At 41.5% G+C, this 17,354-nt stretch overlaps 1 protein-coding gene across 1 annotated transcript in view; it reads left to right on the top strand.

Annotated features, from left to right (window-relative positions):
- The window catches only part of GLRA2 (glycine receptor alpha 2), a 188,106-nt gene that overhangs the window by 138,763 nt on the left and 31,989 nt on the right, over positions 1–17,354 (top strand). The window contains exon 8 of the mRNA XM_007466340.1: positions 14,348–14,497. Within this exon, the coding sequence (XP_007466402.1) occupies positions 14,348–14,497 (150 nt within the window). The remainder of the gene's footprint in view (positions 1–14,347; positions 14,498–17,354) is intronic.

Here is a 17,354-nt window from a genome sequence, read left to right as displayed (position 1 = left end):
TTTCCCTTGAGTTATAGATTTTCAGAAACCTTAGAGATGATCATCCAACCCTTTTATATTTCCAAGAAGGAAACTGAGGCCCAGAAGGGTGAAATGACGTGGCCACCTTTGCAAAGTCAGCCAGTGGCAAAGCCAAGACCCACATCCCTGGCATCTTCTCACTGCCCTCTCCATCACAGCCCTGCCTCCTTTTCTTAGCTTCTGTAATGCTACAGGATTGATTTCCATCAAGGGACTGGGACTCATCTCAACTCTCTGAAGCAGATATATGCAACTGATGTATTAGAAATTGATGTGCTCAATAAGCCCAACCCAAATCTTTCCACTTTCACAATTTATCTTTTGTTCTTTTTTTAGCAGTCTGTACACTTCCATATTGAAATATAGAAATGCCTCCTGATAGCATGGCCTTTTTAATTTCTTCAAAGAGCTTGCTTATCTATTTGTGTCATTTTATTCAAGAGGCTGTAGGATTTCCTTTTAATTATGAACAGATTCCTGCAGGCTCATATCTAGTGCAAATAAGTAGCTAATTATTAGCGGGTGGTTTGTGTTTCTGGTTTTTGTGGTGAGGAGAAAGGCATGGAACTGACTTGCATCAAAATGCTGCTCAGCTACAGGAAATGGACACAGTGGAGGCCAGCTCTTGGGTAATTTACAGTAACAAAAAGTGAGATCACCAGCCCAGCCAGAGGCTCTTGTACCACGTTAATTCCAGGCCTCTGATTGACCTGGAGCTCTTTTTCTTGTTTTCTTCTCCCCACATGTAACCTTGAACATGATGGGGGCCTGGAATTTTTCCATTTCAGGTTCACTCAGGATGCCATGAGAGACAGTAGTATGCTCCGGATTCACTTCAGGAGCCTGAGGTTGCCATGCCCGAGGTATGAGTGCCCAGGGTCTCAGGCCAAGAAGGGAAGGTTTCTATCAAGGTGGCTCCCGCAGAGTCCTCCTCACTAACCTGCTGCCTGCACCATGAGCTAACATTAAAGTGCAGAGCTGAAGCTAAACCAGGCCACAGGCCAGGGGGTGGGTGGTAAACCTTCTTGGCTACCACCGACTGCCATTCAATAGATATCAATATCTCAGTTGTGAAAGACTCTTGCCCTCCACCAAAGGAACATCCGTCCTCATCCCCAGGCTGTGGCATCCCAGGGCTCAGAGGATTCAGGTGCATTGCAGGGACGCTCAGCACCTGGAGAAGCCTCTTTGCGGCCCAGAGTCATCACAGGATCCCAGGTGCTCTTGAGGAGACGGCTTCTCTACCACTACAGGTTGGAATGGTCTTCTAAGCCTGCCACCGTTTGTAGTCCAGGATCGTCCATTGCTCACCTATCTCACCCACCCCACCGAGCATCTCAGAAGTCCGCTTGCGTCAGAAGTCCGCCATCGTGATTGCTCTGGGGTGACGAAGAGCCCGCACATACCCAGCAATGGCCTGCCTGCTCACTCTGCTAAGGTTCAGGGTTTCAAAAACGGTCGGGGGTGAGAGATTTGGCCCGTGCTGCCTTCCTGATCTGGCCTCCTCATGCTACTCCAGGGAGCGCAGCCGACTTGGAAATCATAAGGCAACGAGCCCAGTCTGGGAGGTGGAGACCGCTCAGCTTCTCCAGATTTCCCCTCCCATCCAGCCCCCTCTCTGGGCAGCAGCAGACGGAGGGCAGGAGAAAACCACTGTCATCGCTACAAACCCTATAGCCGCCATCCCAAGGCCTTTCCCTCAGCCTCAGTCAGAGAACGAGACTGGACAGTTTTTATTAAACTTCCCTCCTCTCCTTCCTTGTTCATAAGAATGAAATTTGAACCTGCGATGAGGTGGGTGGGGGAGTAAATAAAGAAGTGGAAACAGCACCCATGGCTGAGAAAGCAGATGAAGGACACTGTGGCTCTCTCTCATTTTCCAACATTTCTTTTCATAGTAGCTCCATGGCGGCAGGTGTGACTGTGCTGTCTCAGGCTCGCCCAGCCCGCTGCCTGCACTCTCTCACCTCTTTCACATCAGATGTTGTCATCTGGTGAAACCACAGTCTGTGAGTAATTCTGCCGACTCACTCCCTGGGGACGGTTTCCCTCAGGCGTCAGGGAGCCAGAAAAGCACGGAGGGTGGAGTCAAGCCAGAGGAGATGTGAGGAGCAGCTCACCCACTCTTCTGCGTGTGATCTTGGTGGAGTTAAAGAGTAAACTCAGCTTTCTTATCTATATCACAGAGATAACTCCTAGAGTTCTGTGGCTGAAAGCTTTTCACTGATGATGGTGGTGGGAGTTTGTTGTTTTGTTTTCATAACAGCACATCGCAGGCCCCCTGACGTATAGGAGTGCTCGCTACAACGAGGTGCCACTTTATGTGAACTTAGCTTGTGTGAGTTTGAAATAGGGCAGTATAAAAATACTAATAAAGTCTTAATGCATGCACAGAACATGAAATACAAACAATTCTACTTTTTATGTATTCCTCTAGGGAAAATTACCTTGAATTATGCAAGCTTTGAATTATGTAATATCTTCAAGAGCTCATTCCTGGCAAACCAGTGTGACTGAGGGTCCACAATCTGCCAAATGAGTGTTAAGATTTACCGAAAGTGTCTTATGCAATCCTTCAATGACCCCGTGACACTGGAATCCTTGGATCATTTCCTTCCTTTACCCGTCTTCATATTCTCCCTGATTCTCTCTCTCTCTCTCTCTCTCTCTCTCTCTCTCTCTCTCTCTCTCTCTCTCACACACACACACACACACACACACACACACACACACACACACACACAATGACTACACAGATATCTATTAAGTGGAGCATCATCTCATTATCCACCAAAAGCCTTTGGTTGCCTTTCCAAAACTGATATCATCCAACTGGCTCTTTTCTTCATCGTGGTTGCTCTTACACTGCTGGGCAATTTGCTCCTGACTCCCAACTCCCTCCTCATTCCTGCCTTTGCCTAAGAAGCAATATACTGCACTTCTTTTGTCGTTGAAGGTGCAGCCACCGGAAGCAGACTATGGAAGGAATCCGTATTCCTGTCCATCAGCTGAGAATGTGGTGAGACATGTGGCAGACGCAGCATATGGGGAAGAAGCCCCACCAGCCCTGCTCCCTCCCCTTCCTCCAGATGCCACTCCTTCCTCACCTTGCCTCCCTCCCCCAGACACCTACATTTGCAGAAAGCTGAGCCTTGGGGCTGCCTTTCTCTAGGGTGTCCCTATGATGCCTCTAACAGTGGCTGTCACCTAGGATTATTCGTGCATTCTGGGGCTGGCAGTTCTACCCTTCTCTTACCTCTCCACTCACAAAACTCACACGGAGAGTGTGCTTTGGCAAGCAACTTTGAACAGTTTTCTGACCACCATAATGGAGAGAAATTTATTCATCTTAAGAAATAATATCAGCTAACTAGACCTGTGTGACACCCAACACCCAAATTATTTGGTCCCTGAGGTTGTTCAGGTCCTGTCCTGATGAAACCGGGCTTGGAGGCACTGCCACCCAATGGCTCTTTTTACAAACAGCACCCTCACAAGAGTTGTGTTTATTCAGTACTCTACCCAGAACCCAGCAAGAGTGTAAGACATGGAGAGAAAACGGAGTGCGGTGGTTACGCTGGGACAGGCCAGGTAGTCAGTGCTGCCACCATCCTTCTCTTCCAAGGAAATGTGATTTTCCTGGCGTTAAATGGCAGATGTGAGCTCTTTAATTAGGCAATAAAAATGGCAACTTGGCAGTGAAATTGTAAAGATAAAATTGTACAACACCATGGACCTTTGGCACTAGGATTAATTCGACTGCTTATATTTTTTCTGATGATATTTTTTACCATGACTGAATGTAGGTAAGAGACAAAACAGAAAGTCAAAGCCAGAATTCTCATTTCCATCTTTGTTGCTTACTACCTGTATAAGATTTAGACATGCATTTAATAAACTTATTTTTCTCCCCCCATAAAATGAGGATGGAGAGGGTGGGGTGTATAGCACTCAATAAAAGACTAATTGATTGGAGCTACCAAAGGCTTCTGTCCCATGTAATGGAAGCACAAGTCAGGCTACTGTGACCAACGGGTATCCATTTCAACAGCTGCGTTAATCAGGGTTAATTAAAAATTTTCCTTCTAAATTGGATAAAAAGAAACTGCACTGTACAGAGCAGAAAAACTTCTATTCTGGTTTAGCAGTGGTTTGTATGCATACTCTGAGAATAATTAAACACTGACTCAAGCAGGTGGGTGTGAGACATCATTCCACTCAAAGCAAGAAAAATATCTTAGTATTTTGAGATTGTCCTATAAATTCCATTTTGTCTCTTTTCTATTAAAAAAATACTTGGTTTATCACAGTCATTTGTGATTTTTCTCTATTGGAGAGAACTTCTCTTCATACGTGTTCATACCCATCCTCCTTGACTGGCTGCTAGAGGAATGTCTCAGCTCTCTGGGGTCAGCCTAGGGGCTGGGAATGTGGATATATTTTAGTTGGCCCATTGTCAAATGGTAGTGCCTTGCCCATGAGGGATGGAGAGGGCACCCAAGCTGTAAGGACATTCAGGCAATCCTTATACAATGACGAGCCACTCTTCTATGATGGGGATAAACACTGGGCAGAAAATGGCCGAACCCATGAACAACTGACTTCATGATGCAGGAAATGGTGTAGTCTTTGAATGTAGACAAAACAAATTATGGGACTAAAGTAAATAAATTCATGGTTTGATTTTCCATTTTGAAACTGATCACAGTATATAATTAATGAAAAAATTTCCTCATGAAAAACTGCCAAGGTTTTCAAAAATACCTAGATAGTGTTGAAAAAGAAAAAAAAAAACACTAGTGAAAAGTATCTCTAAGAAATGTCAGCATGATGCCAAAGTAACTGAGTAATGAGTAAACTCCATCAACTAACTGATCTGTTCAAATATCAGGTAAATGTTTATTTAGTGCCACAGAAACCTAAACAACTTGACTGGCTCTACTGTTTCACCAGATATGTTTGTAAACTACAGGAATTGTAAATTCAACAGAATAACTGTTCTTCTTTCCCTTAGTGAAAATAAATCTAGAGTAATCTTAATATCATCAGCTATTGGCTTTAAAAGACGTGAGATAAATTTTTTCCCTTTAGTGATTGTGAAAGGAATTTGAATTTATATGCAGCTTGAATAACTTGCCAGTCAGCAGAAACTATGGGGCATTTACTCAATGCACAAAGACTTGTTCTTGGGGGTATAGATACAAAAGACACACCTGGGTCTTTATCCTCCAAGCATCCTATACTTTAACTGGGCAGATAAAACATGCAAACATGAAGCAAACACTCAACTGTCTGATGCTAACTGTCAGTGCATTACAAATCCTAAAGATGGGTAAGACCACTGTGGGCTAGAATAGGCAGAGAAAGCATCACTCTGGAGATGGAGACTGAGCTACTCCTTGAGGAATTACCTGGAAATACATAGGTAGAGAAAGCAGGAAAAGGGAGGAAGAATTTCTATGCTGGCAGAAGAGCATAAACCAAGATTTCTCAGCCTTCATACTATTAACATTTGGGGCTGGATAATTCTTTGTCATGAGGGCTGTCTTATGCATTGCTGGGCTTTTTAGTAGTATCCCTGGCCTCTACTCACTAGAAGCCTGTGGCAAAACCTCACTCCCCAGGTGGGACAACCAAAACCACCTTCAGACATTGCCAAGTGTCCTCTCATGGCAACATCAGCCCCAGCTGAGGACCACTGAACCAGGCCTGGATACCTGGGTTAGGGGCGGGGGCTCTCTCTATCTCAGAGCTTACCAATCTCAGAATTATTGACATTTTGGGCTGGATAACTATTCACTGTGGGGACTGTCCTGTGCTTTATAGGATGTTTAGCAGCATCCCTGACCTCAACCAACTAGACACGAGTAGCACCTCCCCCTGGTTGTGACAACCAAAAATATCTCCAGACATCGCCAAACGTCTCCTGTGGTGCAAAATTACACCCATCTGAGAATGACTGGGATTCTCAGTAGGAATGGAGTTGGCTTCCTCAGGGTAAGAAGAACTGCTTAAACAAAGCACAAGGTTCATGTTAGGAAAGAGTCAAGGTTCATGTTAGAAAAGAGTGGAATAAGACTGAATAACTAGGGTAGACACATGCTATGTGAGATCTTGGATACTAGAGCCTATACTAGGCAGCCACAGTAGTTCTCAAGCTTTGAACAGCCACAGTAATTCTCAAGATGTGTTGCAAAATGAATTGGTGTTTAAATTTAATCTGGCAGAAGCAAAAGGATAAAGTGCCACGAGGAGGAACTGGGTACAGGGTGATCAGTTAGGAAGTTGTTATAATAACCAGGTGTAAGCGTTGATGGCCAGGGTTGCAGTGACATCTCTGGAATGGAGAGAAAAGGGTGAACCTAAGGGTGCTTTGCAGAAGTCAATGTTGAGCTTTTGCGACAGACTGAATAGAGGTGAAGGCAAGGAAAGAACTAATGGTGAAACTAGTGTTGCCGGTGGGAAGCAAGATTCAAATGAAGTGAATGGGAAGGAGGGGCATTTAATGATTTTGCTTTTGCAAATCCTAACTGCGGGCCTTTTTATATATTTTTTGGCCATGCTGCACGGCATTGTGGGATCTTAGTTTCCGGACCAGGGATCAGACCCATGCCCCCCGCAGTGGAAGCGCGGGCTCCTAACCACCGGACCGCCAGGGAATTTCCCAGGCCTTTTATTTTTTTTATTTATTCTTTTAAAATTTATTTTATTTATTTATTTTTGGCTGTGTCGGGTCTTAGTTGCGGGATGTGGGATCTTCGTTGTGGCACGGGATCTTTCGTTATGGCATGTGGGTTTTCTCTTCTCTAGTTGTGGCACGCAGGCTCCAGGGTGCGTGGGCTCTGTAGTTGTGGCACACGGGCTTACTACCTGCTGTTTAATGCCAGGAAAATCAGATTTCCTTGGAAGAGAAGGATGGTGGCAGCACTGACTACCTGGCCTGTCCCAGTGTAACCTGTTGCCCCACGGCACATGGGATCTTAGTTCCCTGACCAGGGATGGAACCACCCACATCCCCTGCATTGTAAGGCGGATTCTTTACCACTGGACCACCAGGGAAATACCACCACTACCACCACCTCACCCCCACCCCGCACTGGGCCTTTTATAATTAGCACAAGAATACTGGTGAGAGGTCAGGAGGTCAGGACTGAGTGATGGGTTTGGGAGTGTTGGAAATACAAAACCCTGAAATCTCCATGGCTTTAAACAATAAAAATTTATTTCTCACTCACATTACATTCCACTGTGAAATGGGTGGCCCTGCGTCTTTTAGGGATCCAGGCTTCTTCCATCTTACAGCACTGTCATCTTAGATGAGTGACACCCAAGGTGGCTGCAGAAAGGTTAAGTCCTAATGACCTCTTGGGAGATTTTAGAGGCCCTGAAGCAGTGTATATTACTTCTGCCCACATTCCACTGGGGATCCACCTGAACTGGAAAATCTTGTTTACTGGTGTCCCAGGAAGAGGAAATGGGATTCACAAGAACTTGGCCAATCTCTGCTATGGGAGACACACACACACACACACACACACACACACACATGCGCACACACACACACACAGAAACTATAGGAGTGGATGAATTTATTGAGGACCTGAAGATACAGGGAAAATCGAAGAGGAAAGAGTTCAAGGACCACAGATAAGAAATCAAAGAAGATTCAGCAAAGGATTCAGAGATGTTGTTAGAAAGCATGGAAGAGAACTGACCCTGTGTAGAGTTGAGAGTGTCAGGAGAGAAGGTAAATTTCTATATGGAGGGAAAATGTCTACTTTTGCTAAGACTCTTGCTTTTGAGACAAAGAAATCCAAGCTAATTAGAAAAGGACTTATATATCTATACCCCACCTCAAAACCATAATTAGCTTATCTTTACAAGCAGTCTGAAACCCAGATGCCTCTGCCTGGCGGTTGTGTTGGCCCAGCCTACCTGTCCATACCTCACCATGCACCTCCCCGGTACCTAGCACATCCCAGTCACTGGATTGCTGACCATCCTCAAGCCCACCTGTTCTCTCCCATCTTCATGGTTTTGCTTTCATAGCTGCTTCCACCCATCAAAGTCCTAGCTTTCCTCAAGCCCTAAGTCAAATGCCATGCCATCCAGGAACGAAGCCTTTCCTGATTTTCCCTGTCACTACTGAACTCCCCACATCTTCCAGCCACCTTTTGGTTTTTCCTCTACTTTGGCACATGAGACCATCTGCCTTGTATCAGTTTTATGTTCACTTGACTATCTCCCTCACTAGACCGTGGTTTTCTCAAGCACCAAACAGGGCCACCAAGATTTACATCCCCAGGACAAACCAGACAACACTGCAGTCTATGCCAGGGGCTGGCAAACATTTTCTGTAAAGGGTCACATAGTATTTTAGGGTTTCCAGACCATATGGTCTCTGTCACAACTACTCAACTGTGCCATTTTACTGTAAAAGCTGCCGTGGACAATATATAAATGAATGAGTATGGCTGTGTTCCAATAAAACTATTTATAGAACGTGGTGGGGCAGATTCGATTCATAGGTCCTAATTTGCTGCTCCCTGACCTATGTGAATGATACTTTCTGGAGCACAGCATGAACAGGTTCTCCTGGGGTATCATGTGGGGAGTCCTGGGAAGAATCAATGTGCATCTTAGTTATTCTTGTATCTTCTGCCCCACCTCCCACCAGCACCTACTACAGTGCCTTCCACAAAGTAGGCCCTCAGTGTTTATGTTTCTGAATTAAATATACCTGGAGAGATAACACTAAATGAATCATACTAGCATTTTGAGCGCTTCATTAATTTGAAAACTGTTCTGCAAGACTGTAGTAATGTAGTTCAGGAAGGGCTCATGTAAGCCCAGGAATCATAAAAATAATGTGACAGGAAAAAATGTGAGGTAAAAACATCTAAGGATTAGCAGCCAAAGGGAGAGAATGTGACATCAGAGCTGGATGGAAGTAACAAAAGGGCATTTCAATCCTGAGAGACCAGCACTGAAGGACATCCCATCATACGTAATAGATGTCTCACAACACCACCTAAATCCGTGTGAATAATGCAGTTAATACCAGCACTTCAGTGCTGGAAAGATGATCATGATTTGAAGGAAACTCGGAGACCAACCAAAATCATTAAGAGACTGAAAGGATTTGTTTATGAGCAGCTATAAAAGAAGCCAAATACGTGCCTGGCCTGCTGATGGCTAGAAGGAGAGGGGGGAAAGGTTTACAAATGACTGAGTGCTGTAAACACTAGCAAGGGGAGGAATGATGGTGAGTTCTACTGGACTTAGCTTTTGGTATGGACATCTATCAGGCACTGACAAATTCTTCTCATTATTAGGTCTTAAAACATTCAAAGGCCATCTGAATAATATATAACCGGAATGCTGTGATTGGTAATGTTCTATTATTACAGGAGAATAGGACTGCTCCAGAACAGCAAATACAAGAAAATTATTGCTTATTAAGGAAAGAAACATTCCAGGAATGCTTGGTGAGCTGAGAGAATTTAAATGCACTAATAGTCCACTCTCAGAAATATCCAATATGTGCAATTGTGGGTAATGTTATATAGTAAAGAATTATTGAAGTTAAAGTACAAAAATGGAAAGATGGCCAGGTATTTCCTTCATTCCTTCCTTCTGTCATTCAATCATCCATTTATCCATCCATCCCACATATCTAATGTTTACTCACTATTTGCCAGGTCCTGGGCTGGTGATACAAAGAGTAATACTACACAGGACCTTTCTTAAAAAAAAAAAAAAAGTTTACAGTCTAGTGAGTCTAGTGCTGAGGTCAGGGAAGCTGCTGGACTGAAAAAGAACAGACAGGCTCAATAGAGAGTTATAAGGGAGCAAGGAAAAGGGGCCCCCAACCCAGATGAGACAAAAGTAGGAAGGTTAGGGATGCTTCCCAGAGGAGCTGGTATCCAAGCCAAGTCATGAAGGATTCTGAGTCATCTGTTAATCAGAAAGACTGAGAATAAGCATCCCAGGTGCTATACCACTTTGTCACAACATATGTGGGACTGACAAGTAGTTCAGATTGATGGAGACAGTGTAAGGCAGGTGATAACCTTAAAAATAATAATTGGAATATATTAGGACAGTGGGCAATTTTTATTTTCCTTGTTGATTTTTCTGTCTCTTCCAAGATTTTTCTATTAACAAAATCACGCCCTTATGTAGTCAAATAATTGCAAACATTTATATAGCACTTACTCTGTGCCAAACACTATTCTAAGCACTTTGCATACATTAAGTGATTTTATCCACATAACTCTACAAAATAGCTACTATTATTTTCCTTTATACAGATGAGGAGGGGAAGCAGAGACAGGTTAAACAATTTGGCAAAGTTAGAGTAAGAACAGAGCAGTGTTTCTTACTTCGGGCATCTCATTCTAGAGTCTCTGCTTTTACATCCTCTATGCTCTTACTAACTTTCTAAGTCAGGAGCATATTTTCTTAGCATTGACTCCCATAATTCGAGTCTAAAAATTGACCTAACAAATAATCAGAGATACAGTTAAATATCTGGGGCGGTGGGGGGGGGGCGGGAAGAATATTCATAGCTCCCAAATTTACAGTAGCATAAAATGAAACTAAAAATCACCTAAATATCCTATCATACAGAATGATTAATGATGGTATAGACAATTATACAAGCACTGGAAATTATGATTTAGAAGAAAGTTAAATTACATGGGAAATGCTCACTATAAAGATCAAAGGGAAATGCAAGATACAAAAGGTATAATCCTAGTAGTATGTTTGTGTGTGTCCAGAAAGGAGATTCACTAGTCAGACTGGGTTCCAATTCCAATCCTAGCTCTGCCACCTTTTAGCTTTCTCACTTTGGGTAATAATTTAACCTCTCTGTACCCCAGTTTCCTCACCAGAAAATGGGGGTAATACAGTTGTCATAATGGTTAGAAAATTAATATATGTAAAATGTATAAATTCTGGATGGCAAACACTCAGTGACAGCTGTTAAAAAGCAGAAAACCCTATTTAAAAATTAGAACTAGATAGTACACATTCACATAGGCAGTTGAATAAGAATCGTCTGTGGTCCAACATGTTACAACTTCATCTAATTATTTTCCGCCTCCTATTTTAAAAAATAATTGGAAGTTGAGTGAGATGAAGGGAACTTTGCATTGCAAATAAAAAGTATTTGCTTTCAGAATCTGCTTTATCAAGTAAGATGTACAAAGCACTCAACCAATCACAGAAGGGTCATAAAAGTTTCCTTTTTAACCAGATACCTTCCCAAGGCTACAGCCCTGATATTTTACTTTGGTTGAATATCTTGAATTGTGATAGTTTAAAACTATTTAACCTCAACATAATGAAAGCCATATATCACAAACCCACAGCTAACATCATACTCAACAGTGAAAAGCTGAAAGCATTTCCTCTAAGATCAGGAACAAGACAAGGATGCCCACTCTTGCCACTTTTATTCAACATGGTATTGGAAGTCCTAGCCACTGCAATCAGAAAATAAGAAATAAAAGGAATCCAAATTGGAAAAGAAGAAGTAAAACTGTCACTGTTTGAAGACGACATGATACTATACATAGAAAATCCTAAAGACGCCACCTGATACTACTAGAGCTCATCAATGAATTTGGTAAAATTGCTGCATAAAAAAATTAACATACAGAAATCTGTTACATTTCTATACACTAACAACAAAATATCAGAAAGAGTAATTAAGGAAACAATCCCATTTATCATCACATCAAAAAGAATGAAATACCTAGGAATAAACCTACCTAAGGAGGTAAAAGCCTGATAAAAGAAATCGAAGATGACACAAACAGATGGACAGATATACCACATTCTTGGATTGGAAAAATTAATATTGTTAAAATGATGATACTACCCAAGGCAATCTACAGATTCAATGAAATCCCTATCAAAATCCCAATGGCATTTTTCAAAGAATGAGAATAATTGTAAAATTTGTATGGAAATACAAAAGACCCTGAATAGTCAAAACAATCTGGAGAAAGAACAGAGCTGAAGGAATCATTCTCCCTGACTTCAGACTATACTACAAAGCTATAGTAAACAAAACAGTATGGTACTGGCACAAAAACAGACACACAGATCAGTGGAACAGGACAGACAGCCCAGAAATAAACCCACACATTTATGGTCCACTAATCTTCAAGAAAGGAGGCAAGAATTTATAATGGAGAAAAGACTGTCTCTTTGATAAATGGTGCTGGGAAAACTGGACAGTTATATGTAAAAGAATGAAATTAGAACACTCTCTTACACCATATCCAAAAATAAACTCAAAATGGATTAAAGACCTAAATATAAGATCAGAAACCATAAAAATCCTAGAGGAAAACATAGGCAGAACACTGTATGACATAAATCACATCAATATTTTTTTTGGATCTGTCTCCTAAAGCAAAGGAAATAAAAGCAAAAATAAACAAGTGGCACCTAATCAAACTTAAAAGTTTTTGCACAGCAAAGGAAATCATGAGCAAAATGAAAAGATAACCTATGGAATGGGAGAAAATATTTGCAAACGATATGATCAATAAGGGGTTAATATCCAAAATATATAAACAGCTTATACAACTCAACATCAAAAAAAAAAAAAACAACTTGGGCTTCCCTGGTGGCGCAGTGGTTGAGAGTCCGCCTGCCGACGCAGGGGACACAGGTTCGTGCCCCGGTCCGGGAAGATCCCACATGCCGCGGAGCAGCTGGGCCCATAAGCCATGGCCACTGAGCCTGCGCGTCTGGAGCCTGTGCTCCGCAACGGGAGAGGCCACAACAGTGAGAGGCCCGTACCGCAAAAAACAAAAAAAACCCAACTAGATTAAAAAAGTGGGCAGAAGACCCGAATAGACATTTCTCCAAAGAGGACATGCAGATGGCCAACAGGCACATGACAAGATGTTCAACACTGCTAATCATCAGGGAAATGCAAATCAAAAGCACAGTAAGATATCACCTCACACCTGTCAGTATGGCTACCATCAAAAGAACACAAATAACAAATGTTGGCGAAGATGTGGAGAAAAGTGGTGCAGCCACTAGGGAAAACAGTATGGAGGTTTCTAAAAAAACTAAAAATAGAACTACCGTATGACCCAGCAATTCCACTCCTGGGTATATATCTGAAAAAAACAAAAACACTAATTCAAAAAGATACATGCACCCCAGTGCTCATAGCAGCATTATTTAGAATTGCCAAGATATGGAAGCAACCTAAGTGTCCATCAATAGATGTATGGATAAAGAAGATGTGGTGTACACACACACACACACACACACAATGGAATGGTACTCAGCATAAAAAAGAACTAAATTTTGCCATGTGCAACTAAGTCGGACAGAGAAAGACAAATACTGTACGATATCACTTATGTGTGGAATCTAAAATATACAACAAACTAGTGACTATAACAAAAAAGAAAAGAGGGAAGAGATATGGGAACATATGTATATGTATAACTGATTCATTTTTTTATAAAGCAGAAACTAACACACCATTGTAAAGCAATTATACTCCAATAAAGATGTAAAAAAAAAAAAAAAAGAAGACTCACAGATATAGAGAACAAACTAGTGGTTACCAGTGGGGCAAGGGAAGAAGGGAGGGGCAATTTAGGGGTAGGGGACTAAGAGGTAAAAACTATTATGTATAAAATAAGCTACAAGGGGAATACAGCCAACATTTTTAAATAACTACAAATGGAGTACAACCTTTAAAAATTGTGAATCACTATATTATACACCTGTAACTTGTATAATATTGTATACTTCAATAAAAAAAAAAGAAGAAACTTGTTTCTGCGCCAATTAGGAGCAAAAGCTGAATGGAAATTACAAATTGGTTTTTGAAGGACCCAAAGCCATATATAGTTTATTTCTCATCCAAGTTTTGGAATTATCTTAATGAGCTTTTAAATGGTAAGAAAAAATAGAAGGAAATGAGCAGTTTCAAGAGTAGCACCCACTGTTTTACCTCAAAGTTTTTTCTTCCTCTTTTTTCACGAAGGCAATTCTTGTAGTCACCTTTGGAGCTGGTCTCAGGGATGAGGCTACTTGAGCAGGTGGGCTATACTGCGAGAAATGGAACAAGGGCCTGGGGCAGGGGGACATGTAACTTTCACTGCTCTGCCCAGAACCTGCAAAGTGGGATGGAAAACGCTTAAGCATTTTCTTAAGGAAAGCCTAGAAAATAATCCTTGATGAAGGGAAATGACATTATTCTGCTGCTCACACCATAAGGAACCTGGTTTCCCCACAAGTTTTCACAATGGTGTCTCTGTCTCTCCCTCTCTCTCAGGTCTCCTACGTAAAAGCGATTGACATCTGGATGGCAGTGTGCCTTCTGTTTGTGTTTGCAGCCTTACTGGAATATGCAGCAGTGAACTTTGTCTCCAGGCAGCACAAGGAGTTTCTGCGGCTCCGGAGAAGGCAGAAGAGGCAGAATAAGGTACAGTTGACCCTGAGTGCAGACAAAGTCAGGTAGAGCTCGAGGTGGTTATCCAGGCAATGTAATTTAAAAAATAGAACAATACATAGTGAGCAAGAAGCTGAAGTTAATTTTTGTCCTGATTCAGCCTACTATACTGAATTACTGCTCAGGTGAGTCCTTTAATATTGGGACAGAGTTGTCACATTTAGCAAATAAAATTCATCAAGAGATGAGTGGATAAAACAGATGTGGTGTACACACACACACACACACACACACACACACACACACACACACAAAGGAATATTACTCAGCCATAAAAAAGAATGGAATAATGCCATTTGGAACAGCATGGATGGATCTAGAGATTATCATACTAAGTGAAATAAGTGAGACACAGAAAGACCAATATCATATGATATCACTTATATGTGGAATCTAAAAAAAATGATTCAAATGAACTTATTTACAAAACAAATAGACTCACAGACATAGAAAACAAACTTATGGTTACCAAGGGGGAAGGGGGGGGAGGGATAAATTGGGAGCTAGAGATTGACATATACACACTACTATATATAAAATAGATAACCAACAAGGACCTACTGTATAGCACAGGGAACTCTACTCAATATCTTGTAATAACCTATAAGGGAAAAGAATGTGAAAAAGAATACACACACATACGCATACATATATATAACTGAATCGCTTGGCTATACACCTGAAACTAACACAACATTGTAAATTTACTATACTTCAATTTAAAAAATACATAGGGCACACAGTTAAGCCTGAATTTCAGATAAATAATAAATATTTAGTATAAGTACATCCGAGATGTTCCATGGAACAGAGTTATATTAATAAATTATTTGTTGTTTATCTGAAATTCAAATGTAACTGGGAGCCCTGTGTTTTATCTAGCAACTGTAGTTGGAGATATATATTCCATTTGACAAAATTACTTTAAAATCCTGTTGTTTTGAACATTGATAATTTGTGTGTGTGTCTTTGCTCACAAAACTGCTTTTTTATGAATTGCTCGGCTTTATGTAAATAAGGTCCCTACTCATGTTGATTTCAAACTGATAAATCCAATTCGACTGATCTCATTGTCTCAACTTTAATTTTAATGCAGAAACCCAAAACTTACATTATCTAGAAGTTTGAGGTTGGAAATACATGGCTCGAAATCTCCAGTTCTGTGGTTCCCAAACTTGCCTGCACATTACAATAGCCTGGAGATCTTTCAAAAATCCCAAACCTTGGCCACACCCCCTACCCATTAATCCCAGTCTCGGAATGGGGCACAGGTGTATCTTCTGAAGGTCCCCAGGCAATGCCAGTGTGCAGACACATATGGGAAGCAGTGCCCTGGTTTATAATTTAATTTCATATAGGACTCCAGAAGCCTTGCACTTGCTTTCAGTTTCAGATTCTGGGAGAGAAATATGCTCTTTGATACGGAGAACTCCAGTGCCTGTAACGATATCACTAGCGAACTGAAGTTAAAATTTTACCTACAAGAGATGAGAGAGAGTTTTCAAAATCTGTTGCCCCTAAAAAATGATACATTAAACCTGCTGGGAGCCTAGAAGATAGCATGGAAGATAATGTGGGATCATGGGAGGAACCTTCTTTCAAAATGGAAAATAAAAGAACATGTATGCCAACAGGAATACTGTAGCAAAAAGGGAGAAATCAACAATGCAGGGAAAGGACACCATAATTTCTAGGAAAAACAACAAAAAACAAAAAACCTTTAGAAGATGAGAAAGGGTGAAATCCAGAGCCAAGGGTCAGGGTTGGCCTTACATGGGGACAGATATTTCAGCCATTTTAATAATGACTTAAATTAGTGTCAGTTCACTGATGAGGATACCAAAGCAGGGTTAAATAATTTGCCCATATGCTCATGCGCCACGATGTACCACAGCAAGATCTGAGGTGTGACGCTGTGTCTCCAGAGCCCATGTGCTACACCACTGTACCGACAAAATGGGAGAATGACACTGGTAGTTGGATGATGGTATGATGTAGGAGCTCCTAATTGCTCCTATCATTTCCAAGGATTATGAGGCAGGTTGCCAGCTGAAAATGGGATGGAAAGGAGGAATGTAGAAGGTTTAAGGAGGAAAGATATAGTATTAAATAGTAGTTTGGGAGAATGAAAAAGCCATTGCTCCAAGGAGAGAGATGGGGTCAGAATGCTGAGGCAGAGGTAGTGGGAGAGCCCATCTGAGGTCTGTGGTTATGAATTTAAAGTTTACGATTAAATTTAAAACTTTAATTAAAACAATCAGCAGGTGCCCCTTTGCAGTCACGGCTCTTACTATCATTGACAATTGACTTTTGAAAAAAAAAAAAGGAGGGGGAGGCATTTCCAATTATTTGTCCCTTAGGAAACGGCATCTTTCCAAGGTAGCACTTTCCAATTTTTTTGAGTCTGAATTATGTTTAGAAAAAATGGTAACAAGAGCTCACACTGATTGAGGGGTTACTATAAACCATACTTTCCATACAAGAATTGATTTAGTCCCCACAACTGTGAGTACTGTGATCATACAGCCCAGTTTACTGCAGAAAGTCCTGTTTCTGCCTATTTTCCTGATGCCCTGTGTAATTTAGCATTTGTCTTGGATTATTCATTTTAAACCAAAACACTTAATAATAGTTGCATTAAAATAAACTCAGATGGGTTTGGTGGACCTCCACCCTATACATCTACTTTCTGTCATGGTGTGATCTTCTGGGTTGCGGGTACACAAGTGCAGTACACAAGTTCTCACTTTAACATGTGCTAAAATCTAAAAAATAACCATCCCCATCCCTGGCCTCTGTTCTTGACCCTTCCCAGAAGCAATGTCATAAC

Source organism: Lipotes vexillifer, unplaced genomic scaffold, assembly GCF_000442215.2.
Source record: "Lipotes vexillifer unplaced genomic scaffold, Lipotes_vexillifer_v1.1 scaffold169, whole genome shotgun sequence".
In the NCBI taxonomy this organism is placed as follows: Eukaryota; Metazoa; Chordata; class Mammalia; order Artiodactyla; family Lipotidae; genus Lipotes; species Lipotes vexillifer.
Note: the sequence above shows the minus strand (reverse complement) of the source record. Positions and strands in the feature narration are given on the sequence as shown.